This window comes from Lepidochelys olivacea (assembly GCF_965140295.1).
Source record: "Lepidochelys olivacea isolate rLepOli2 genome assembly, chromosome: 2".
Lineage (NCBI taxonomy): Eukaryota > Metazoa > Chordata > Testudines > Cheloniidae > Lepidochelys > Lepidochelys olivacea.
In genome coordinates, this window is record NC_140412.1 from 250,581,440 (window position 1) to 250,603,839 (window position 22,400).

At 39.1% G+C, this 22,400-nt stretch overlaps 1 protein-coding gene across 3 annotated transcripts in view; it reads left to right on the plus strand.

Moving 5' to 3' along the window:
* PTPRN2 (protein tyrosine phosphatase receptor type N2) overlaps positions 1-22,400 on the plus strand; it is a 1,058,681-nt gene that overhangs the window by 708,272 nt on the left and 328,009 nt on the right. For all 3 annotated transcript variants that reach the window (XM_084620378.1, XM_084620379.1, XM_084620380.1), the window contains one exon: positions 3,864-3,928. In XM_084620378.1, coding sequence (XP_084476504.1) covers positions 3,864-3,928 — 65 coding nt within the window. The remainder of the gene's footprint in view (positions 1-3,863; positions 3,929-22,400) is intronic.

Genomic DNA, 22,400 nt, shown 5'->3' on the forward strand with positions numbered 1-22,400 from the left:
GATGGTGCTGATTATAGATGTCATTTAGTGCTTCTAAAATGTCAAGTGTCTGATTTTCAAAGGATTCTCATTGTGCTTCTAAATATCTGGGCTCAGTTTTCCATTCCTGTTTTTGGATGCCCTGTCCTTTGTATTTAAAAATTTTGGTTAACCATTTACACATCTAAGGGCCAACATTTTCAAACTTGGATACCTAAAATTAGGTACCCAAATACATATTTTGGCATTTAAATAAGTGGTCGGATTTCTTCAGTGGGGCTGCGAGCTCAGCAGCTGCCACTGACTTTAGTGGAATTTGTCAACAGCTCTGAAAATCAAGTCACTTTTATTTAGGTGCCTAAATATGGCGCCAAACTTTAGGTGCTTATATCTGAAAATTTTGGCCTGAATTTTTAAAAATGTTATTGAGGAGTATAAATAATAAAACAAGAACAACTTTGTAAACATTGTAATATGCTTAGAACCTATACAATACTTTTCATGTTCAAAATGTCTTAATAAACACCAACTATAACTGAACATTATATTGTTATACAGTTATACATTAAACACCAACTATAACTGAACCTTTTTACGTGTGTGTGTGTGTGTGTGTGTGTGTGTGTGTGTAAAAGGTAAATTCACTGTTTTCTTAGGTTAACTGTGGTATGAATTTCTTAATTGTAGTGTGAATTCTCATAAACCTGAGGTTTTGGTCATTCAAAAGTTCTTCTGAATTCAGATTGTTTTAAGGGCTTGATTCTGAATTCTTTGTGTACCCCAAATTCTGATGAACTTTCATGGGTGCACAAGGGCTGCAGGATGAGGATTTAGGTGTCTTTCTACCTGATGGCATGGACAACTGCAGTTTACATTCACAATTCCAAGGGATTTTTTTTTTTTTGGACATTTGGTTGCTGAACTCCTAAGAAATAGAAAATTGTATGTCTAAAAATTTAGATACAGGAAAATTAAACTTAAAGAGCACCTTGATTTTTAGCCATTGGAAAACCCACTGCTGAGGTGGGTTCATGCATACTGAGCATATAATACCTAGTGTCTAATCTTTGTGCTAGCTTCCTGTTCACTTCTGAGTTCAAATCAAGATGTTATAGATTATCTATAACACACTGAGGCCCCTCTATTTCCAAGACCACCTCTCCTTTTGTGCCCCATTGTAGGATTTAAAGTCAGCTGGAAAACTCCTCCTATACATGTTGAGAACTGAACATCAGGAGGTTCTGCTGAGGGCCCTCTCCTGCATTCTGCCAAAGCCTGAGTTTGGCCACTTTCAAGATGGGATTTAATCAGGCCTTTCAAGGGTTGCCAACTTTCTAACTGAACAAAACTGAACACCCTTGCCCCTCCCACTTCTCCAAGGCCCTGCTCCCTCTCTCCACCGTTTACTCACCCTCACTCGCTTGCTCATTTTCACCAGAATGGGGAGGGTCCCTTTTCGACTGTGTGTTCCAGTTGAAAACCGGACACCTGGCAACTCTAGGAGGTTTCAATTTTGGCAGGGGTTTATTGAGTTGAATGGCAATAACATAAGAGCTGTTCTTTGTGTTTTGGCCTATATCAACTGGCAATTATGCTGTAAAGGTGGTTTTTAAGTATGCTTTATTGAAAGTAAAATAACTTCAGTGATAGCGAGGCTATGGACGAAGATAAGAAAAATCACTAAATTACCTCCTGGCCAAATACATTGTGAAAAATACAGCAGGCCCAACATTTTCCTATTAACTGTAAAGGCCATACAGAACCATATGAGATTTTGTTTGTTGCTTTTTTTCACCTGTACTGCATTTACTTGGTTTCTGCTATACTGTGTCATCTTATTTAACACGTACAACCAGTGAACTACAAAGCATTCTGCTGGACGTTATGTTTGTCTGACTCAACTCTGTGGAGTTTTCTATTTTTATAGAGCTTCTTCTCAATTATTGTATTTGGCATAAAAATGCTTTGAATATGCATGCTATAAATGAATGTGTAGGTGGGAGGCAGCATAGTGCAGGAGAACGAGCACAAGGCTGGAAATTGGAGGTTGATTACAATGACTGATTAAGTGATTTATTTAGATTTATACAATACACTGTAGGCACCCTTGAAATAACTCAAGGATACAAGAAAATTAATACCCAAATGTAACTACTATGCAGCAGTTCAGTTCAATATAACTCACTACCGACAAACCCAGCAACTCAAAAGCTCAAACTACCATTGCCCTCAAGCAGTTCCCCACCCAAATGTGAAACTGCATTGCTAATGTGCATGTGTCAAGTATGTGGGCAAACACATGCTAGGTGGCCACTTACCTGTCCATGTGCATATGCAAATACTTAGTGGCAAGCATATCAATGTGCGCAGGCCTGCAATTTGAAAATCAGGCTTAAGAAGTCTAAAATCCTAAACCTGGCTCAAGCACTGATCCTCTGCACAGCGGTGGGCAAGTCCCTGCCTGTCTCTGCCTCAAGTTTCCCTCTGGGGAAAGTGGAGATAACAATATTTACTAAACTAACTCCCTCTGGCATGGTGAGGGTAAGCACATTAGTTAATGTGGCTAAAGCTAGGGTTACCGTATTTGAACATTCAAAAAAGAGGACATTCCATGGGGGGGGGTATTTGCTCCTGCCCCCGGCCCCGCCCCCATTCCAACCCCTTCCCCAAAGTCCCCACCCCAACTCTGCCCCCACCCTGCCCCTTTGGACACCTTCTCCAAATCCCCGCCCCGGCCCCTCCTCCTCCCCTGAGCTCACCGCATTCCCTCTCCCCCCCTTCCTCCCAGCCACACGAAACAGGAAATGAAGATGAGCTCTAAAGGCCTGATTCAAGCCCACTGAAATCAGTGGGAGTCTCATTTAACTTGCACTTTGGATCTGGCCCTGAACAAATAAAGTCACTAAACATTGCCCATGAAAATTGTCTGCTGTAATGTGAAATGCAGTACTTTGTAACTACAGCACTTAAAATGTTCTTTTCTGAAAGGGGTGACCGTTTTAGGCACTATGTCATTATGTCTATCTGGGTTTACTATATTCAGACAGACTTTGATTCGCTTCAGTGACTTATTTGGTTTTGTGCGTGATTTTTTCGTTTGTTTATTTTCAATGCCTGCTGTGTGGAAAGAGTTAAATGGGAAAATCTCAATTAAATACTGGCTGAGTTTATTTAAAAGGGGGTTTCATAGATTGTGGGACAGTTTAGTTAGTTACCTTATCCGCAAGGCAGGGGTAATTTGTTATAAAGTTATTCATACCTGTGGGATATAAATATTGTAATAATAAAAGATTGCTCACAGTTACGGGAGGTGTTGGGACCAGGAAGGGGCTTAAAGAGGAGAAGACTAGGGCCTTCTGATGTGACAGGAAAGGGAAGTCAAGAGTTTATCATAAGGATTGGGGCTGAACTAGGGGAAAAAGTCTGTCTGGGGCAGAGGGGCTGTATTAGAAGAAAGTCTGTTCAAAAAGAGGAGATTGACTCCGCCTCATGTGACATCCTTGAATGTCTTTTCTGGGGTAAGTGGATTCCAAAGATTTGACTGGTCCTGGTTCAGTTTAATTTTATTCCATCCCCATTGTAGAGTTGGGTATAATTTATTTATATTGTCCCCTTCCATCACTCTTAAACTAAAGGAGGTGTAGTATATTGAAGTAAACACATCTAGTTTTGCTTGTGCTCTTTTAGATAATAATGAAAGATTAATGACACAGGCTCAATAGTAGTGTTGCTATGACTGAAATATATACCATAGATAAGATAAACAGGAATTGTATTGAATTTGTTGGCAAGGGGGGAAAAAAGCTTGTTTATATAGTGAATGCTGCAGACTCATCAAAATCCCAGCTTTCCCTTAACTCTCTGTATCTTAATTTTCCTAACAGATGTCAACAAATACAAGCTTGAAAAAGCTACCGGACTGAAGATTCTGCAGACTGGCGTTGGGGAGGTAAGTGACTTGGGGGCATTTTTTACTCTCAAAAGCATTTTAATTTGTTCTTTTATGAAATCCTAGAGCTCATGGATGTATATAAGCTACCAGTGCTAATAATGCTAAGGGCCTCTTTATGATACAGCTGCATCTGTCAAAGTACAATCTGCTGCACACATAGTGCCATACCCCACAGAGAATAAAGCACCAAACTTATGTGTAAAGCTCAGCAGCCATTAAGAAATGCAGTTTCTAGCTTTGTTGTATCTGAGGTACAAAATCCCCAAAGATGAGCAAGGCAATTTAAGTGTCTTATTATCCCCCTGGTTTCAATGGAGTACAATCTCATCTAGATCAATTAAAATCTAAATTTGGGGTAAAGTGTCTTTAGATGTAAAGGTGAACCTATCTGTGAATGACTTGATTATTTTCAGTCCATTTTTTTATTTAATTTGAAATATAAATAAAATATCTCTGTTCCATTATGGTGATTTGAAGCAAAAACTCTACTAAGCATTTTATCATTTATTAATTAAAATGATGCTATCTGCTAAGAACCTTGTATGAACTGCAGGTGAATACTAATTTTGGTGCTAATTTTATGTACATAAAGGGATTTTTTTTCTTTTACAGTTCAGTAATTTTGCTAGTGGAAAATGCTCATAGGTCTGGACAGATGTTTGTTTCTTGTGTTTATATTACTCTTGGTATTAAGAATAATTAACCACAGATTAGCAACACTGAAGTAGATTAACTATTTGATTCATTTTCAATTTCTGGTGTTTTCTATTCTTTGACGGTTCACAACAAATGTCCCATTCTGCAAAGATTTCAGAACATGAGTAACTTTATGCACATAAGTAAAGGCCTGAGCCTTAAAGCGCTGCCAATTCTGAGAACTACTGAGTACCCGCAGCTTTAATTGGTTTATGGCTATGAGGATCTGATCCTGCAAACAGGCCAGATCTTTGGCCAGTGTAAGTCAACATAGCTCCATTGGTGCTATGCTGAGGATCCTGATCCAGGTGTGCATAACTCTACTTATGTGACTAGTCCCCTGACGTCAGTAAGACTACTCATGTTCGTAAATAATAATTATACCTGTACTTCAAGGGTTGGAGCCTCTGTGCAGGATCCAAAGACCACTGAAGTCAGTGGAAAGACTCTCATTGACTTCAGTGAGTTTTGGATTAGACTGTCAGTGTGGAGTTTTTTGTGAGTCTAACTCTGATATTCACCTGCTATAATTTGGTAGTCAGTTTAGTCAGTTCCTATTTTCAGCATTATTTTCAGAATTTAGTCCTTCACTTAAGTAATCAATATATTTTGTGCCAGAGAAGAGCTTCATAGAAAGTGAGCGATGTGCCTAGAAGGTGTCTGATTTGGAGCTAAATGGACAGAATGTGAAGGATAAATGAAACAAATATCTGGTAAAAACTTTTCCCACAAAGAATAGGTTGACATAACAGATATTATTGATTGATTGATGTTTCCTCAATATCTTTTAAACTGTGACTTGGATTAATGAAACATTTGAAAGTTAACAGCATTCTGCAACATGATGCATTTTTAGCAGGCAATAAACAGAAAGAAATAAACCCAGGTGAAGCATGAATCCAATGTTTAAATATATCCTAGGTTATTAGTAAGATATAGTGACCAGCAGGAAAAATAACCAAGCTGTTTGGCACGTTAAGATGACAGATGAAACTCTTTGATTCTATTGCCTATATATTTTGTTAGATGTGAACTCATAAAATGTCTCTCTCAATTCTGTGCTTTCTCCCATCTAAGTCTTATCAGATATGATTATGTATATATAAAATAATTTTCTGCACAGTCTCATCTACATGAAAAATAATGGAGCTCTATGATTAAGCCATTTATTTGTTGACTCAGGATCAAATTCAGTTTTGGCCAGGTTAAATCCAACTATACTAATCCAGTGTAATGGTTCATTTTCAGTTCATCCTTGTGCTTACTATAGTTAAACCAAATAAAAAGGACAGCTCTAACCAAATTGAAAGATACTTTTGTTGGATCAGCAGTTCTTCTGAGGCAAATTGCGGATACAGTAGTTAGACATTATGGTAACTGTAAATCACTTAGTCAAGATGTTCAAATCAAAAGGACTCAGAATAAACACCCTGATTTTTTAAATGAGAAATAACCTTTTTTGTCTTTTAAGGAGTCAGATTGGTGACACAGTAAATGGGTAGATTATTTTATTTTCATTTGCAGAATTTTAGAACAGGATGGAATGTCTTTATATAACATCTTTCCTATTTCAAGTAACCCAAAGATTTCAAGAGAAAAATGAGCTAGATACTAGCAACGAGTGCTGAAGTTATATAAACAAATACAGCTACTGTTCCATGCTCAGCAATATCTCATATGTTGCATTTTACATTGGAACCTGTTTTTGGTTTTGATCCTGCTCCCATTGAGATTAATAGGAGTTTTGCCACAATAAGAAATGAGTAGACACCAAGGACTAAATCAAGCCCTCAAGGCACAGCCCTGCATTCAAAGCAGTGTGAAGGCACCTCATCCCATTGGGAGTGCGGGGGAAGCAGAATGCTTGCCAGAGCTCCCGACTGGTATGGGGAAATGCAAACAGCCATACCTTTTTAAGGGATGCAGCATACTTTCCCCTCTTAAGCTATCTGTTCCAGTCATGTCTTTGCATATTCTCTACCTCCTTCTGGCAGCATCTTGGAAACAGACTTGAGCTCCTCTGAGTGCCGGGGCTGTAATTCTAGCATGTCTTTATGGGAAACCATACAAAGGTTAGGAGGTACCGTTGTTAAGGGTAATACAGAAGGCATGCTGGAATGTGCTTCTTAGGATCTACACAGTCAACTGCATCTGCTCTAATGGGCAAAATCTACTCCTTTTTCTTCTTTCCTGCCATGACCAAGCCAGCAGGACCCAGCTAGAGTTTCAGACCAAATGTTACTTCAATTTGATTTCCTTGACCTCATAATAGTCTCTGGAGAAGGATACTGTGAAAGGGTGAAACAGCCAGGAAATGAGATAAGGTCTTTCTGCTTGTCACAGGACTCAGCAGATGCTTAGAAGGGGCCAGTGTTCTATTTCTGGGACTGAAAGAAGCAAAGGGAAAGGCCTCTCGTGATTGTAGCTTGTTGGTTGGGGGAATAGCTTTGTTTTGTGTTCATGAGCTTTTGTCTTTGTATAATAATATTGTCCTCTGAGGCAAGAGTCTTAACCAGACTTGGGTGTGGCACAGGTTCTCTCCTGGACTGGTGAAGGAACCCACTAGCTTACAGATATATTATTTTAGATTTTTCTCCACTAATTTTCTTATGTGGAATGTTAATTGCATGTATAGGATCTGAATTATAATGCTTTATGATTCACTAATGTAATGACAGACATGAATTAAAATAGTTTTTTAAACCAAGCAGAAATATCTCAAAACAAAATATAACTGAAATGAGCAGTCTCCTGTAGACTCAGATGTTCCAGAGTAGATCAGTGATATTTTGACATATTTCAGGAAAATCACAGTTTCAGATATTTTGATAAGTTTTAGAATTATGTTGAATTATATTGAAATTACATATAGTGTTACTACAATAAAACATAAAGATCAATATTAAAAAATCATCATGGGGAATGATGAAATAGGAAGCCACAAGTGTATGGCAGGGGACTGTCTATAATGAAATAAATGCTTCTTGGGACAGGCATCACATTTCCAAATTACTGCTTTCCCTATTGGAAGAAAGGTATTAAATCTGAAGTGTTACAGATAACTTTGAAAACACATTCTCAAATGTAGCACAGATGTATACTGGTTATAATATTTCAGCATGTTGCCAGATAGTCTGCAGAAGGCAGTTGGGGAAAACCATCAGAGGAGATGGCAGAAATAATGTCACCCCCTTTGATTGAGCTGGCTTGCCTGCCATTTTTTAGGGCAGTGCTGCTATTTAGGAGTCTGGTTGGACTCTCACCTGCTCACCTCTCACTAGAAAATCAGCTAGCAACTATGGCTAGCTCGACTCCCTCCCCCTACCCCCACCTCGTATGAGTAGGAGGCGGGCACTGTCATTGATGATTTTGTTACCTCCAAATTAGACTACAGGCATGTGCTCTGCATGGACCTACAATGTAAATCTATCCAGAAATTGAAGCTGGTGCAGAATTTGACAACTGGTTTGTAATGAAGTACTTCTTGCCAGAGAATGTGATGCCAGCATTTTTTGAATTACCCAAATTAAGTACCAGATAGAATGGATAATGTGGTTTTTGACCTTTAAAGCCCTAATTTGTAGGGCCTGGGACCTACAGATATTGCCTTTGTTCCTGAGCCATGCTACCACAGCCCTAATTGGATAAGAGAAAGGGGGCAGCTGGCGGAGCATTCTCCACCAGAGCGCCTCAGCTTTGGAACTCTTTCCTCCCACTTATCTGTAAAAGTGCTAGTTTTTTGACCAGCAGGTACCATTTGTTTTTCCTAGTTGTGAGTGAATGGGGAGATTCTAACAGGGGCTCTTAAATATGATTTTTGCTGCAGTCTAATTTCCTGTTGCTGTTGATATCTAGATTAATGATTAATGGATAATTACTGGAGTGGACTGTATTATGCCTGCATACTTAGAAATTGTCAAGGAATGCCTGGAGCAAGTGATAGGTACTTCTTTTTAATGGATGCTTGTGTGATTCTAAATACATTAATAAAATCAAAAAGAATTTAAAAGCATTAAATATTGATTAACAGATACAGTATCTAAATACTTCAAAACATTTTTACTCGCTCCACCTATCAACAATGACTTTATTCTACAAGACTAAATAATATCAATTTCTAAGTCACTTTTACACTTTAAAATATCCCATGTTAATTTTGAAGAGAATAATATTAATATATCTAATTTTATGAACTCACACTCACATCGAGAAGTATCTTACTATGCAAGTATTGTGGAATATGTGTACTGTAAAGTAGTACTAATAAGTAATGGTATCAGAATTTGGTCCTATAATTGCATACAGAATTAATTCTTCAAGAACTGTAAGGAATAAAATTAAACATAAGGTAAATTTCCCCACAGAGAATAGTTGTGCTGTATGGTTCATTTGGTAAGTCCTTATACTTTTTTTTCAAATGCATTGTTGATAATATTTAGAGACTATGCTAATGCTATATATTAACTATTCATTATTGTACATAGCCCACTAGAGGGATGCTTTTAAGATAATTTTCATCCACAGTGTTAAAAAAGGGCAAAGAAAGATGCATAATATGCAAAATAAAAATGATGTATTTACAGTGTAATCTTTGTAATATGCCCTAGGTAATAGCATATTATATATAAAATGTGGTAGAATCATAACAATCAGTGGGGCTAATGAATGATCGCTCCAGGAGGATCAATCAAGGAAGAAATGACCATTGCAGAGAAGATAAATATATAATTTGCATAGGTCTTCACTGCAGAGGAAGTGAGGGAGATTCCCACACCTAAGCCATTCTGTGTAGGTGACAGATCTCGGGAACTGTCCCAGCTGAGGTGTCAGTAGAGGAGGTTTTGGAACAAATAGATAAACTAAAGAGTAGTAGGTCACAGGACCAGCCAGATGGCACTCACCCAAGAGTTCTGAAGGACTTCAAATATGAAATTACAAAACTACTAACTGTGGTGTGTAACCTATCACTTAAATCAGTCCCTGTATTAGATGACTGGCGGACAGCTAATGTGATGCTGAGTTTTAAAAAAGGCTCCAAAGGCGATAATGGCAATTACAGGCCAGTAAGCCTAATTTCAGTACCAGGCATATTGGTTGAAACTGTAGTAAAGAACAGAATGATCAGACACACGATCAGGTGACCACAATATGTTGAGGAAGAGTCAGCCTGGCTTTTGTAAAGGGAAATCATGCCTCACCAATCTATTAGAATTCTTTGAGGAGGTCAACAAACCTGTGGGCAAGAGTGATCCAGTGGATATAGTATACCTGGACTTTCAAAAATCTTTTGACGAGGTCCCTCACCAAAGGATTTTAAGCAAAGTAGGCAGTCATGACATAGGAGGGAAGGTCCTCTCATGGGTCAGTAATTGTTAAAAAATAGGAAACAAAGGGTAGGAATAAATGGTCAGTTTTTGCAGTGGAAAGGGGTAAACAGTGGGATCCCCCAAGTATCTGAACTTGGGCCAATGCTGTTCAACATATGCATAAATGATCTGGAAAAAGGGATAAACAGTGAGGTGGCAAAGTTTGCAGATGGTACAAAATTACTCAGGATAGTTAAGTCCAAAGCAGACTGTGAAGAATTACAAAGGGATCTAACAAAACTGGGTGACTGAGCAAGAAAATGTTGAAATTGATTAAATTCAGTGTTGATAAGCACAAAGGAGTGCATGCTGGAAAATATAATCCCATCTATACATACAAAATGATGGAGCTAAATTAGCTGTTACCACTCAATAAAGAGATCTTGGAGTCATTGTGGAAAGTTCTCTGAAAACATCTGCTCAATGTGCAGCAGCAGTTAAAAAAGCTAACAGAATGTTAGGAACCATTAGGAAAGGGATAGATAATAAGACAGAAAAGATCATAATACCACTATATAAAACCATGGTATGCCCACATATTGGCATGCCCACACCTTGAGTACTGTGTGCAGTTCTGGTCGCCCCATCTCAGAAAAGATATATTAGAATTGGAAAAGGTATAAAGAAGGGCAAGAAAAATGATTAAGTGTATGGAACAGCTCCCATGTGAGGAGAGATTAAAAAGACAGAGACCGTTCCTCTTAGAAAAGACACAGCTAAGGGGGAATATGATAGAGGTCTATAAAATGAATAATGGTATGGAGACAGTGAATAGGGAAGTGTTATTTACCCCTTAATGTAACACAAGAACCAGGATCACCTAGTGAAATTAATAAGCAATAGGTTTAAAACAAACATAAGGAAATACTTCTTCACAAAACACACAGTAAGCCTGTGGAACTCATTACCAGGGGATCTTGTTAAGGCCAAAAGTGTAACTTGGTTAAAAAAAGAATTAGATAAAAACAAAAGGATGGCCATATTAGGTCAGACTAATGGTCCATCTAACCCTGTATCTTGTCCTCCAACAGTGGCCAATGCCAGATTCTTCAGAAGAAATGAACAGGACAGGGCAATTGTTGAGTGATCCATCTACTGTTGTCGAATCCCAGCATCTGGCAGCCAGAGGCTTAGGGACTCCCAGAGCATGGGGTTGCATCACTGGCCATCTTAGCTAATAGCCATTGATGGACCTATCCTACATGAACTTATCAAATTCTCTTTTGGCCTTCACTGTATCCCCTGGCAATGAGTTCCATAGGTTGATTGTGCATTGTTTGGCAGGCTTCCTGCATCTGATGTACTTAAAAAAAATTGCTGTTAGCTTTTGTGTCTTTTGCTAGCTGCTTTTCAAATTCTTTTTTAGTTTCCCTAATTATACTTTTACATTTTTATCTTCCTTTCTGTTTTCCTCAGTAGGATCACACTTCCCATTTTTAAAGGATGCCTTTTTTTCCTCTAACCGCCTCTTTTACTCTGTTATTTAACCATGGTGGCATTTTTTTTGTCCTCTTACTATCTTTTTTAATTTGAGCCTCTATTATCATGTTTTTTAAAAGTTTCCATGCAGCTTGCAGGCATTTCACTCTTCTGACTGTTCCTTTTAATTTTCATTTAACTAACTTTCTCATTTTTGTGTAGTTTCGCTTTTTGAAGATAAATGCTACTATGGTGGGCTTCTTCAATATTCCTCCCCCCTACTAGGATATTAAATTTAATTACCTTATGGTCACTATTACCAAGCGGTTCAGCTATGTTCACTTCTTGGACCAGATCCTCTGTGCAACTTAGAACTAAATCAAGAATTGCCTCCCCCCACCCCAGTGGGTTCCCAGAGTAGCTGCTCCAAGAAGCAGTCATTAATTGTGTCTAGAAATTTTATCTCTGCATCCCATCCAGATGTGACATGTGTCCAGTCAATATGGGAAAGGTTGAAATCCCGCATTATTACTGAGTTTTCTATTTTTATATCCTCTCTAATCTCCCTGAGCATTTTGTAATCACTGACACCATTGTGGTTAGTGGTATATTTGTACTGCTATACTCTTAGTATTTAAGCATGGAATTTCTATCCATAGAGATTTCATGGCACTGTTTGATTCATTTCAGATTTTCACTGTATTTGACACTATGCTTTCTTTTACATATAGTGCTACTCAAGCACCAGTGTGACCTACTCTGTCATTCCTATATATTTAGTATTCTGGTATTAAGGCAGTCAGGTTCACCCATCTTATTATTTAGATTTATTGCATATGTATACAAGCACTTATAAAATTTGTCAATATTTAGTTGACTGCCTTCATGTGATGTAATTGTGAATGGGACTCTTTCATTTGACTGCTTCTCCTGATTTCCTAACCTATACTTAATTAACTTCTGTTCTTTCCTCTTTACTAGGATATAGAGAATCCCCATTAACAGATCCTCCCCTAAGAGATATCTCTGTCCGAACCAGATACTCCTCCTCACCTGTAGGTTTTCCTCCAGCCTTTAGGTTAAAAACTTCTCTACAATCTTTTTAATTTTACATGTCAGCACTCTGGCTCTGGTTTTGGTTTAGGTGAAGCCCAGCCTTTCTGTATAAGCTCCTCCTCTCCCCAGTTCCTAATAAACTTAAAACTGTCCTCCCTACACCATCGTCTCATCCACGCATAGAGACCCTGCAGATCTGCCTGTCTAACTGGCCCTGCACATGGAACTGGAAGCATTTCAGAGAATCCTACCATGGAGGTCCTGAACTTTAATTTCTTATCTAGCAGCCTAAATTTGGCCTCCAGAACTTTCTCCTTCCTTTCCCTAGTATTGGAATCTACGTGTATCACAACCACTGGCTCCTCCCCAGCACTGCACATAAGTCTGTCTAGATGTCTTGATATATCCTCAACCTTTGTACCCAGCAGGCAGTTTACCATGCGGTTCTCCCAGTCATCCCAAACCCAACGCTCTGTATGTCTAATAATTGAATCCCCCATTACTGTTACTATTAGGTAAGCTCATTTAGGATATCTTCATTAGTGGCAGTTAGCCAAGATGGTCAGTGACACAATGCCACGCTTTAGTGTCACTAAACCTCTGACTGCCAGAAGCTGGGACTGAACCACAGGGGATGGATCATTTGATAAATTGCGCTCTGAAGCATCTGGCACTAGCCACTGTGAGAAGACAGGATCCTGGGCTAGATGGACCTCTAGTCTGACCCTGTATGGCCATCTTTATGTTCTTCTGTTTTATTGAGGATGCTTCCAGTCCTGTGACCACTTATGTGTGTAACTTTAATCACATAATTAAATGTCCTGACTTCCACCATACTACTCACATACTTAAAGTTAAGCACATGCCCAGGTGATAGGAAGGCTGTCATTCACCTATCAAACAGATTCTGGCTGTGAAAGGGCAAAGTTCTAATGTTTATTCCCAGTATTTGACATGCACATTACGTAGAAAGAAGTATTTTGACATGTGAATGATGGGTTGCTACTTCAGCTTTGAAATTTGGTGTCTGTGGTAATTTCCTTTCTTACATTCTGGTTGTGACATCCCCCTGTCCTTCTTTACACATTTTGTTAAAGAAAAAGATATTATAATAATAATTATATACATATGAAATAATGAGCTTGATATTCAGAGGCAACTATCAGTTTATTCTGATGTGTGTTCTCCTCCTGAAACATTGTAAGAAGCACATGTAGTCAAATGTCATGTCAGTTTATGAATTCCTTTACAGTAGTACTCTGATTTAAAGTAGCAGAAGTGCCAAGTGATGTGGCAGTTGCTATGGTAACTACAGTTATTCAGTACTGTGTACAATGAAAGCGGTAAGGTCTGCCTTGTGGCTGTAGGAACTTATGGATCCTCTTACTGTTTTTTTTAACATTTTCAATTTTTTTTAAAGTAACATATGTTAGTTTCAAGGCTATGTCTTGTCTTTGGGCCATATCAAGCCATTGATTTTTAAGCAGGACTTCCAATTGAAATCCACCGAAAAGCTCCACAGAAAAATGAGTTAGATACAAGCAATGAATCCATTGGCTTCATAGGCAAGTGTGCCATTGAAATCAATGGAGTTCTTCTTCAAAATCATCGGCATAATCTAGCCTTTGATTGATAGCCTGCATTAGTCACATGCATAGTGGGGAGAGGCAGTATTTTTAATAAGGAACATAAGATCGTCCATACCAGATGAAGTTATTAGTCCATGAAGTCTAGCATCCTTCCTCCAGCAGTGACCTGTTCCTGAAGAATCAGAGGAAAGTGAAAACCCGCATAATGCACCTAGTCAGCTGATCAAAGCTGTGCATGAAGACAAAATTCTTTCTGATCTCTTCGGTGGTCATCTTATGCCTTGAAGCTTGAGATTTGGTTACCCATAACGTAAGGCCCAGTGCTGCAAGGTGCTGGAGTGCCCTCAACTCCCACTAAATGAAAAGGTGTTGAGGGCTCTCTTAACCTAGTAGAATTTTAGATCCTTATCCTGAATAACTACAAATGTTGTTTCTAGTTATAAAATTATTAAACCTCACTTTTTAAAATCTAGTTAGTGTTTTCTCTGATCTTTGACAGTGGTATATTCTACAGACTGGGTCACTGAAGGGCTAAGCAGTTGACTCTTCTGAGAAAAAGAACAGTTCTGTCCTTTTCCTGAGGAAAAAATCATAGGGTTTTTATGGCTGTCATCAGAGGCATTATTTAATGGTCTATGGTTCAAACTTTAAACACTTATGTGTGCTACATTGGTGGAAATCCCATTGATGCCTGTGGAACTACTCCAGGCTTTCACCGCTGTAGTTATAAAATGTAGTTCCTACGTTCCTTAGCACCAGAAGTTCAAATTCTAGCAGTCAACTCAGCCCTTATTTTTTTCTGCATAGGTAGAAAAGTACTGTGCAGTTTACTCTGTTTAGTTATTGTCCATCAGGACTTAAAAGCCAAGTTCCTGTCTGCTTTACATGAAGATAGCCAACATTTTCTTTACCTTGCATAGCACTACTGTTTTGTACCAAGGGGCCGCAAGATTTCAGGGCTGCTGTATGTGTCCAGTTGTACTTCACTTTACCATCCTTTGGAATGAAAGGCTTTATATATTGTAGATCTAAGATGATATTTTAGTTGGAATATTTTCAACTACGTTCTAAATTTAGACATGTAACTTTCTTTTCTATTCCAAATTTAGAAGCTCTGTTTTGGAGGGTTGTTTTGTGTGGTTTTTTGTTCTGGTTTGTTGTGGGGGTTTTGTAGTATCTCCTCATCATTTCACTGGTAAAATTGTTTGAAGGAGTTTTGGAAACACAGATGTTTGATGTGCTTTGACCATAGCTTAGAGTTTATTGTTCTTTTTTGGCTAAAGTTACAGGGGGAAAGTAAAGTACAATCTCAAATGTATGGATGTGCTCACTTTCCATCCCCAAAAAGCTTCTGTAAAAAAGCTATGCAATTTTACAGATCATGAACTGCAGCCATGTACAGCATCACAAAGTAGGTTCTATCCAGTACATGGATGTAACTACTATTAGGATCATTAAGCAGTATGCACAAGTATCAAGGAGATAACTGATCCCTTAAGGCTATATATTGCCCTTGATCTGCAGCAAAATTCCAATTATTATCAATATAGGATTGCATGTACTTATCAAGGGCAGTATGGCTTAGGCTATAGATGTATGATGCAGTAATGTACATGAAAACCATTCTTAGGAAAGCATGATAGTTTTAAAAACAAGTGTACACTATTCCAAAATGTGCCTGATCTGTCTGTCGATGGGAGCTGAGGGCGCTATGTGCTTAAAAGCATCAGGACCGGTGACAAGAACGTAGTGAAAGATTCCTTACCATTGCAAAGTGGCGTAAATTCATGCACATGTGAAGATTCTTGACACTGACAATGATGCAGTTTTGTTACTTTTGTGGAGGCACATCTCTTTTGAGCTGTTTAGCTACCTTGCTCTTTACCTTCTCAGCCCTAAAAAGGTAGAGTAATGAATTTATTTTATAAATGTCAGTGGTGTTTTTATGCTGCTGCTTTCAATTGATTGTTAAACTACTAATTTACAGATCTTTGCTAAGTGAATGCAAACAAATTCTGGTCCTCAAAGCTTTGCTAATGTACAATGTTCAAATTTTAATTTCCAGTCCATCTTAGATTATGGTGATGAAAAACAATATTTAATCCCTCGTTAACACATGAATAAGCAGAAACTGTCATTTTCCACTGAACAATAATGGGATTATCTCGAGAACTGTCAGTTTATATGAAAACATTATGTTGCCCAAATTTTCATAAAAATTAGCAGTGGATAATATTCAAGATCAGAGCAATGGAAAGAGGAAAAGCTGCATTCATGGTAATAAATATTCATATTTGTCTGCTCAGGAGATGAAAATCTAATCAAGGGGCTATTGATGTGCTGGCTCTTTTTTAACCAAGACGTTTCATCTAAATTGGGTTTGATATGGAAATTAGTCTCACTCCAAGTCCTCCAGGCCATGGGCATGCTGGGATAACACTGGAGGTGTCCAGTGAATCAGATGTTGCTGCTGGCATCTGCTGCTGCAGACAACAAATAAAATAAAATAAATAAAATAAAAATAACATCTCAATGGTCAACCTCCCAGTAGCTGAGGGTGATTTCTTTGAAACACTTTAATTTTATCCCAGTTAAATCCTCAAGACTGCAGGGTTAAAAATGTCTATGTTTTTTGCTCTTGTTGACAATTACCATAAATCAGAAGACACTCTGCACGAAGCTTAATGAAATATGTATGATTTAAAAATGGGAAGAAAATGGCAATATGTTGCTGGAGGAGCGCGTGTATGTATATGTGCGAATGTGTGCAACCTGAAGTGGTGCCACTTTTTGCTTGGCTTTCATAGGCCTTGAATTGCACTGAATTAAACAGCAAGCGAACTAGAAGCCATAATATGTTTTTTTTACAATGAAAATATTATACTAGGAAAAATGCATCTTAGCTTATCCAAAAGTGTGGCAGGTGTGTTTTAATATTTATTAAAATGTTCATTTAAAAGATATTCCTTAATAGTATATCACGTGTCTAGGTGGTTGGCATAGTTGCACCTCTCCAGTATCACTGCTGTCATCCATGCTGCCCTTTTTGCATGAAACATTCTTACAAATATCTGTTTCTCAGACCTCCCCTCTCACATAATTCAAATAATTTCCTAAAAAACACTTCTCCAATATTGCCTACAATGAAATGTCTTTGCATTATAATTAAAAAAAAGAAAAGCACAGCCAACATTTGAACCAGTGAGATATACAAGACATACACACTTATGCTAAGAAACCAGGTAATTGTATATCTGTCATGCATGTCCTTCCTTGCACTTCCTGGTGTATTTTGTTGCCTGTTTTTTTTATCAAGTCCAACAGTAAGTCCCCGATTCTGCGATTGACTGCATGCAGGTGTACCCTGGCCTGAAGATTGTTTGAGGCAGGGAGCTGTGTTTTCTCTGAACTGTCTAGCACACTTGTAGGTGCTTTTAGATACTAAATAATAGTATCCAAGTACTACCATAGCACACATGAGTAACTGAGTGATTTCAATCCTTCTAGGACCCAAAAGAATGTAGATTGATTTAATTGATTCCTGAAGAAATCATCCTCAAAAATGACACAAATTTGGAGTGGGTTCAGGTGTTATATCATGAGTATTCAGCTACATTGGCATATCAAGAAGGACAGAAAAAGATGGAACACAGATAAAAAGAGAATACTCTGAAAGAAAATACGTTGTTTCTTGTTGAGCTAGGGTGACGGGTGCAAATGCTAGTGACAGTCTGAATAATTGCTTATTGGAACGTCTTCCTCCCATTGAACTAGACCTACATCAGATAACAATATGGTAATATCCCTAGTATATTTTCTGTATTCCAGTTAATATGCAAATAAGTCATTGATGGGTAAGTATAAGCAGCATGCAAAATGTGGTGTGTAGGTATTGGCAGAACTGCCATCTTCTATTATACAATCTGTGCTGGCTCCTTTGTCCAAAATGTTTTTCAGAGAGTTTTTCTTTCTAATGAATTTCCTTGCCAACTGTGCAGGAGGAAGAGGGGGAGGAAGCAAGCATGTGGTATGTACAGCAGATGGATCAGCAGCAACAGCATACAGGTGTCTGGCACACAGGTGTTTTCATTTTCTATTTGCCAGGTAGTCAACAGTAGCCAGATATTTTCTGGGGATTCCCTGTAATTATTGCCGAATGAAAGTGCTATCCATTCCTTCTGTTCCTACCTGCTAGTACTAGCTATGTCTATTTCCACTAACATTACTGCACCTGCTAAGAATAATCCATTTAAACTACAGGAATGCTTGGAGAAGAATTGCCATTTGTTTTCACTCTGCCTCCCCCCAAGACACTAATAGACTCTGTTTAATTTATTCTTCTCTGCAACAGGAAAGTGGCAGATTGTTTGGGCTGGGATTAGACAGGTACCACCTGCTGCAAGTTCTTTAATTTTTGTTACCTTTACAAAGTTCTTGGTCATGATTTTGGCTTTAATAACATTTTGTTGGAGGAGAAACAGAATTGTGATCATTTAACAAGTAGTAGCCCGTGGTAGATTAATGTCTAGAGCAGTGGTTCTCAACCTGCAGGCCATACAGGATACATATATTGTGTGGATGTAGCCCAAGTAACACATACAGAGGTGCTTATGTGACCCACAATGGTAGTTGAGAATCACTGGTCCAGAGAGAAATAGCTTATTATTATTACCGTAGTATCGAGGAACCCTAGTCATGGACCAGGACCCCATTGTACTGGGTGCTGAACAAGCACAGAACATGGACATTGTCCCTGCCCCAAAGAGCTTACTAAGTATAAAACAAATGCAACAGATGGATACAGACAGACTGGGAATACAAAGAAACAATGAGACATTGGTCAGCATGATAGGTTATGCTCTCAGTACAACAGCAGCCTAACCATTGTCCAGGGTTTTTTTTTTTTTGTAGGCATCCCGGAAAAAGAGTTTTAAGGATGGTTTTGAAGGAAGATAATGAGGTCATTTTGTAGCTGTTTACAAGGAGCTCCTCCCAACCATGAGGGGCAGCATGGGGGAGAACACAAAATGCTTGTTTGAAAATTTAACAACTGGATGAACTTACTGTGCTTGTTTCTACTCAAATGCCGGATGAAGTTGCTGTGAGAAGGCCAATGGACTAGTTAGATATAATGCTAGTTATAAAGTGCTAGTAGCTTATCTAGGATTTTACAAAAGGGATACAGAGGTGAGGCTGATGGTGTAGTTTGGTATGCAAATGACATGCAAAGTATATTGGTATGCGAATTTGAATGCTGAAAGAAAACCATGCTGTTCTGAACCAGAGAAGCTAGTTTTTCACCCAAACAAGCCAACTTCTGCCAACACAATATTAAAAACAAACTTAACAGGATTTCATTAAAACATATCCTTTCTGCATGTAAAATAATTAAAACTCCTTTTTAAAGAAGCAAACTATTTTTCTTTAATTTTCAGGTTCCCATTAGCTAGAGATGGAGATGCTCTACTCAGGCCCATATCCACAAAGATACTTGGGAACCTAAACCTCAAACTTAGGCACCTAAATCCCAGTTTTAGGCACTACTGCAGTGCACAAAATGCCACCCTAACCTTGTAGGTGCCTAAACTCACTCAATGCTGAGATTTTCTCGGTAAAATTCCCTGCTTACCTTTGTTTCTGCCTCTGGGCATGTGCACTGCTGCTTCACTCTAGGTGTCCAGGTACCTATCTCCTGCCTGAGCCCCAGAGCAATCCGTAAACTAGGCGAAGACAGGTGGAGGAAGCCCCTGTCTCACCCCTGGGGCCCATTTGGGTAGGCATGCTCAGAGATCACCTACCAGTTCAACTCCTGTTCAGAATGTGGTCAGAGCAGGAGATAGTGCAAGTACTCACCTGACAACTTTTTGGCCAGTGGTTAGAGCACTCACCTGAACCAGAGTCTCACCCAGGCTTCAGAAGACTGCTCAGCCACTTAGCTATGGGATATTCTGATATGATGTTGCCTCACTCTCTCCTGTTTAAGGTCTTCCACTGTGGCTAAATAATTGAAGAGTCACTGGGCCAGAGAGAGAGATTGTGTAGCCTGATGGTCAAGGTACTCAGGTGGGAGAGCCTGAGTTCAGTTCCCCTGTTCCAGTGACTCTTTAATCATTTATCCAAAATGGAATAGCCTCCACAGGACTGACTGAAGGGGTCCCACATCAGAATATCCCATAGCTCAGTGGTAAGAGCGCTGTTCTGAGAGGTGGAAGATACCTGTTCAAATCCTTTGCCCCTCTGCCTTAGGGGGAAATTGAACTTGATTCTCCACATTCCAGATGAGTGCTCTAACTATTGCACTAAAAGTTACAAGTTGGGCACCTTCATCTCCTTCTTCTCTGACTGTTTTGTTTGGAGTCAGGCACGTACCTAACTCATTTTCACAAAAACCTGATTTAGGTGCCTAAGCTGCCTGACCCCAGGAGAGGGCTTCTTGGTTGTGGATTGTAAACAGAGATAGATGCTTCTCTGAAGCCAGGACTTGAGTGCGTTCCTCTGTGAGGGCGTGGAGCTTAGGGTACACCCTCCCTTAGCAAGTTTAGGCAACTCCCTGCCTAGCATTCTGGCTTTAGCAGATCATATTGCAAGGTACCTGTCTCTCCCCATTCATTGTGCCTTACTCAGGCTTTGTGGATTGCAGTATTGCTCCTGTGATATTCTAGGTGCCTAAAAGTTAGGCATTGCAATGCTCAGCCTCACAACACCTAAATCTCTTTTGTGGATCTGGGCATCAGTGCTTCCCTCAACCTGTGTGTATTTGTCCCTTACAGTACATAATATTGTTTTCTCTAGTTTTAAAATTTCCAAAGAATGGGGCTTCTAGGGGGAGAGAGGCTGGCACTGCCTGGGTCTCACTGCTTATTTCAGGGCACTTTATTTAAACTGGCTGGGTAAGGAGAAGGGAAGGTGGGCCTCTGCTGCATGGATAAGTACAGTAGCTGGATCTCTTCTTTAAAATGATCAGAAAATATACAGCAAGAAAGGTGCCTATACAGGCAAGGAGATGGACTGGGTGAACTAACACCAGTAGGTCTTTCCCATCTCTGACCACTTTGATTCTGTGATTTAAGAGTGAAGTAATTAACTAAGTAAATTTTTCCATTGTTATTAGGTTTCAATGTTTTTCACCCTTAGGCCTCAAAGACAGACTTGATCCAGACCTTGATGTTGCCTGTGACCTAGCTGGGGTTCTTTCTCATGTACAAACTGGCTTATTGTGTATTGTTCCTGGTTCTTCTGCTCTAAATTCTCTACACCCTATCTGTGGGCAGCAACTAGGGTACAATCCCTTCCATCCAATTACAAGCCAAACTTTAGTGAATGTAATAGCTGGGCATGGAGCAGTGCAGCTATAGCCCATCTGCTTAAGGGGTGATAGAGGTCCCTGGTTGTCTGGAGCAACAGCAATAGCAATGGTGGGATTATGTTCCAAATGACAGATGAGCTGAGAGAATCTCCAGAGTCTGTGGGACCTAGAGCAGTAGTAGCTATAGCTATTATCTTTCCTTATTTGTGCTTTTATCTTTTTCATTTTGTTTGAGGCTGAGCTTTGTGCCAGACTAATAGTCTGTAGCAGTGGGCTGGGAAATGAAACTTTCCCTCAGATTATGGAACACACAGAAAGTGTGAAATCTTGATGTGACAGGGCTGAACAGGCTGGTGAGGACACAGAGTGCCTGTGAAGTGAAACTGTATCTGTACCCAATATGTCTCAATAAAAATTACAAAAATCACCCAAAAGAAAGTAGAACAACATTGTCTTTCTTCAGTTCTTTGCACAAAGGAGGCATATTTTGCCCCTTTGTATTACTGACATGTTATATTAATTTACTTCTGTGGCATGTGAGCATTATGTTCCTGGATGATTATTCTTGTAGGATAAAAAAAGAAAAGGAGGACTTGTGGCACCTTAGAGACTAACAAATTTTTTTGAGCATAAGCTTTCATGAGCTACAGCTCACTTCTTCGGATGCATTCAGTGGAAAATACAGTGGGGAGATTTTATATACACAGAGAACATGAAACAATGGGTGTTACCATACACACTGTAACGAGAGTGATCAGGTAAGGTGAGCTATTAGCAGCAGGAGAGTGGTGGGGGAAAAAACCTTTTGTAGTGATAATCAAGGTGGGCCATTTCCAGCAGTTGACAAGAACGTCTGAGGAACAGCAGAGGTGGCGGGGGGAGGAATAAACATGGGGAAATATTTTTACTTTGTGTAATGACCCATCCACTCCCAGTCTTTATTCAAGCCTAAGTTAATTGTATCCAGTTTGCAAATTAATTCCAATTCAGCAGTCTCTCATTGGAGTCTGTTTTTGAATTTTTTTGTTGAAGAATTG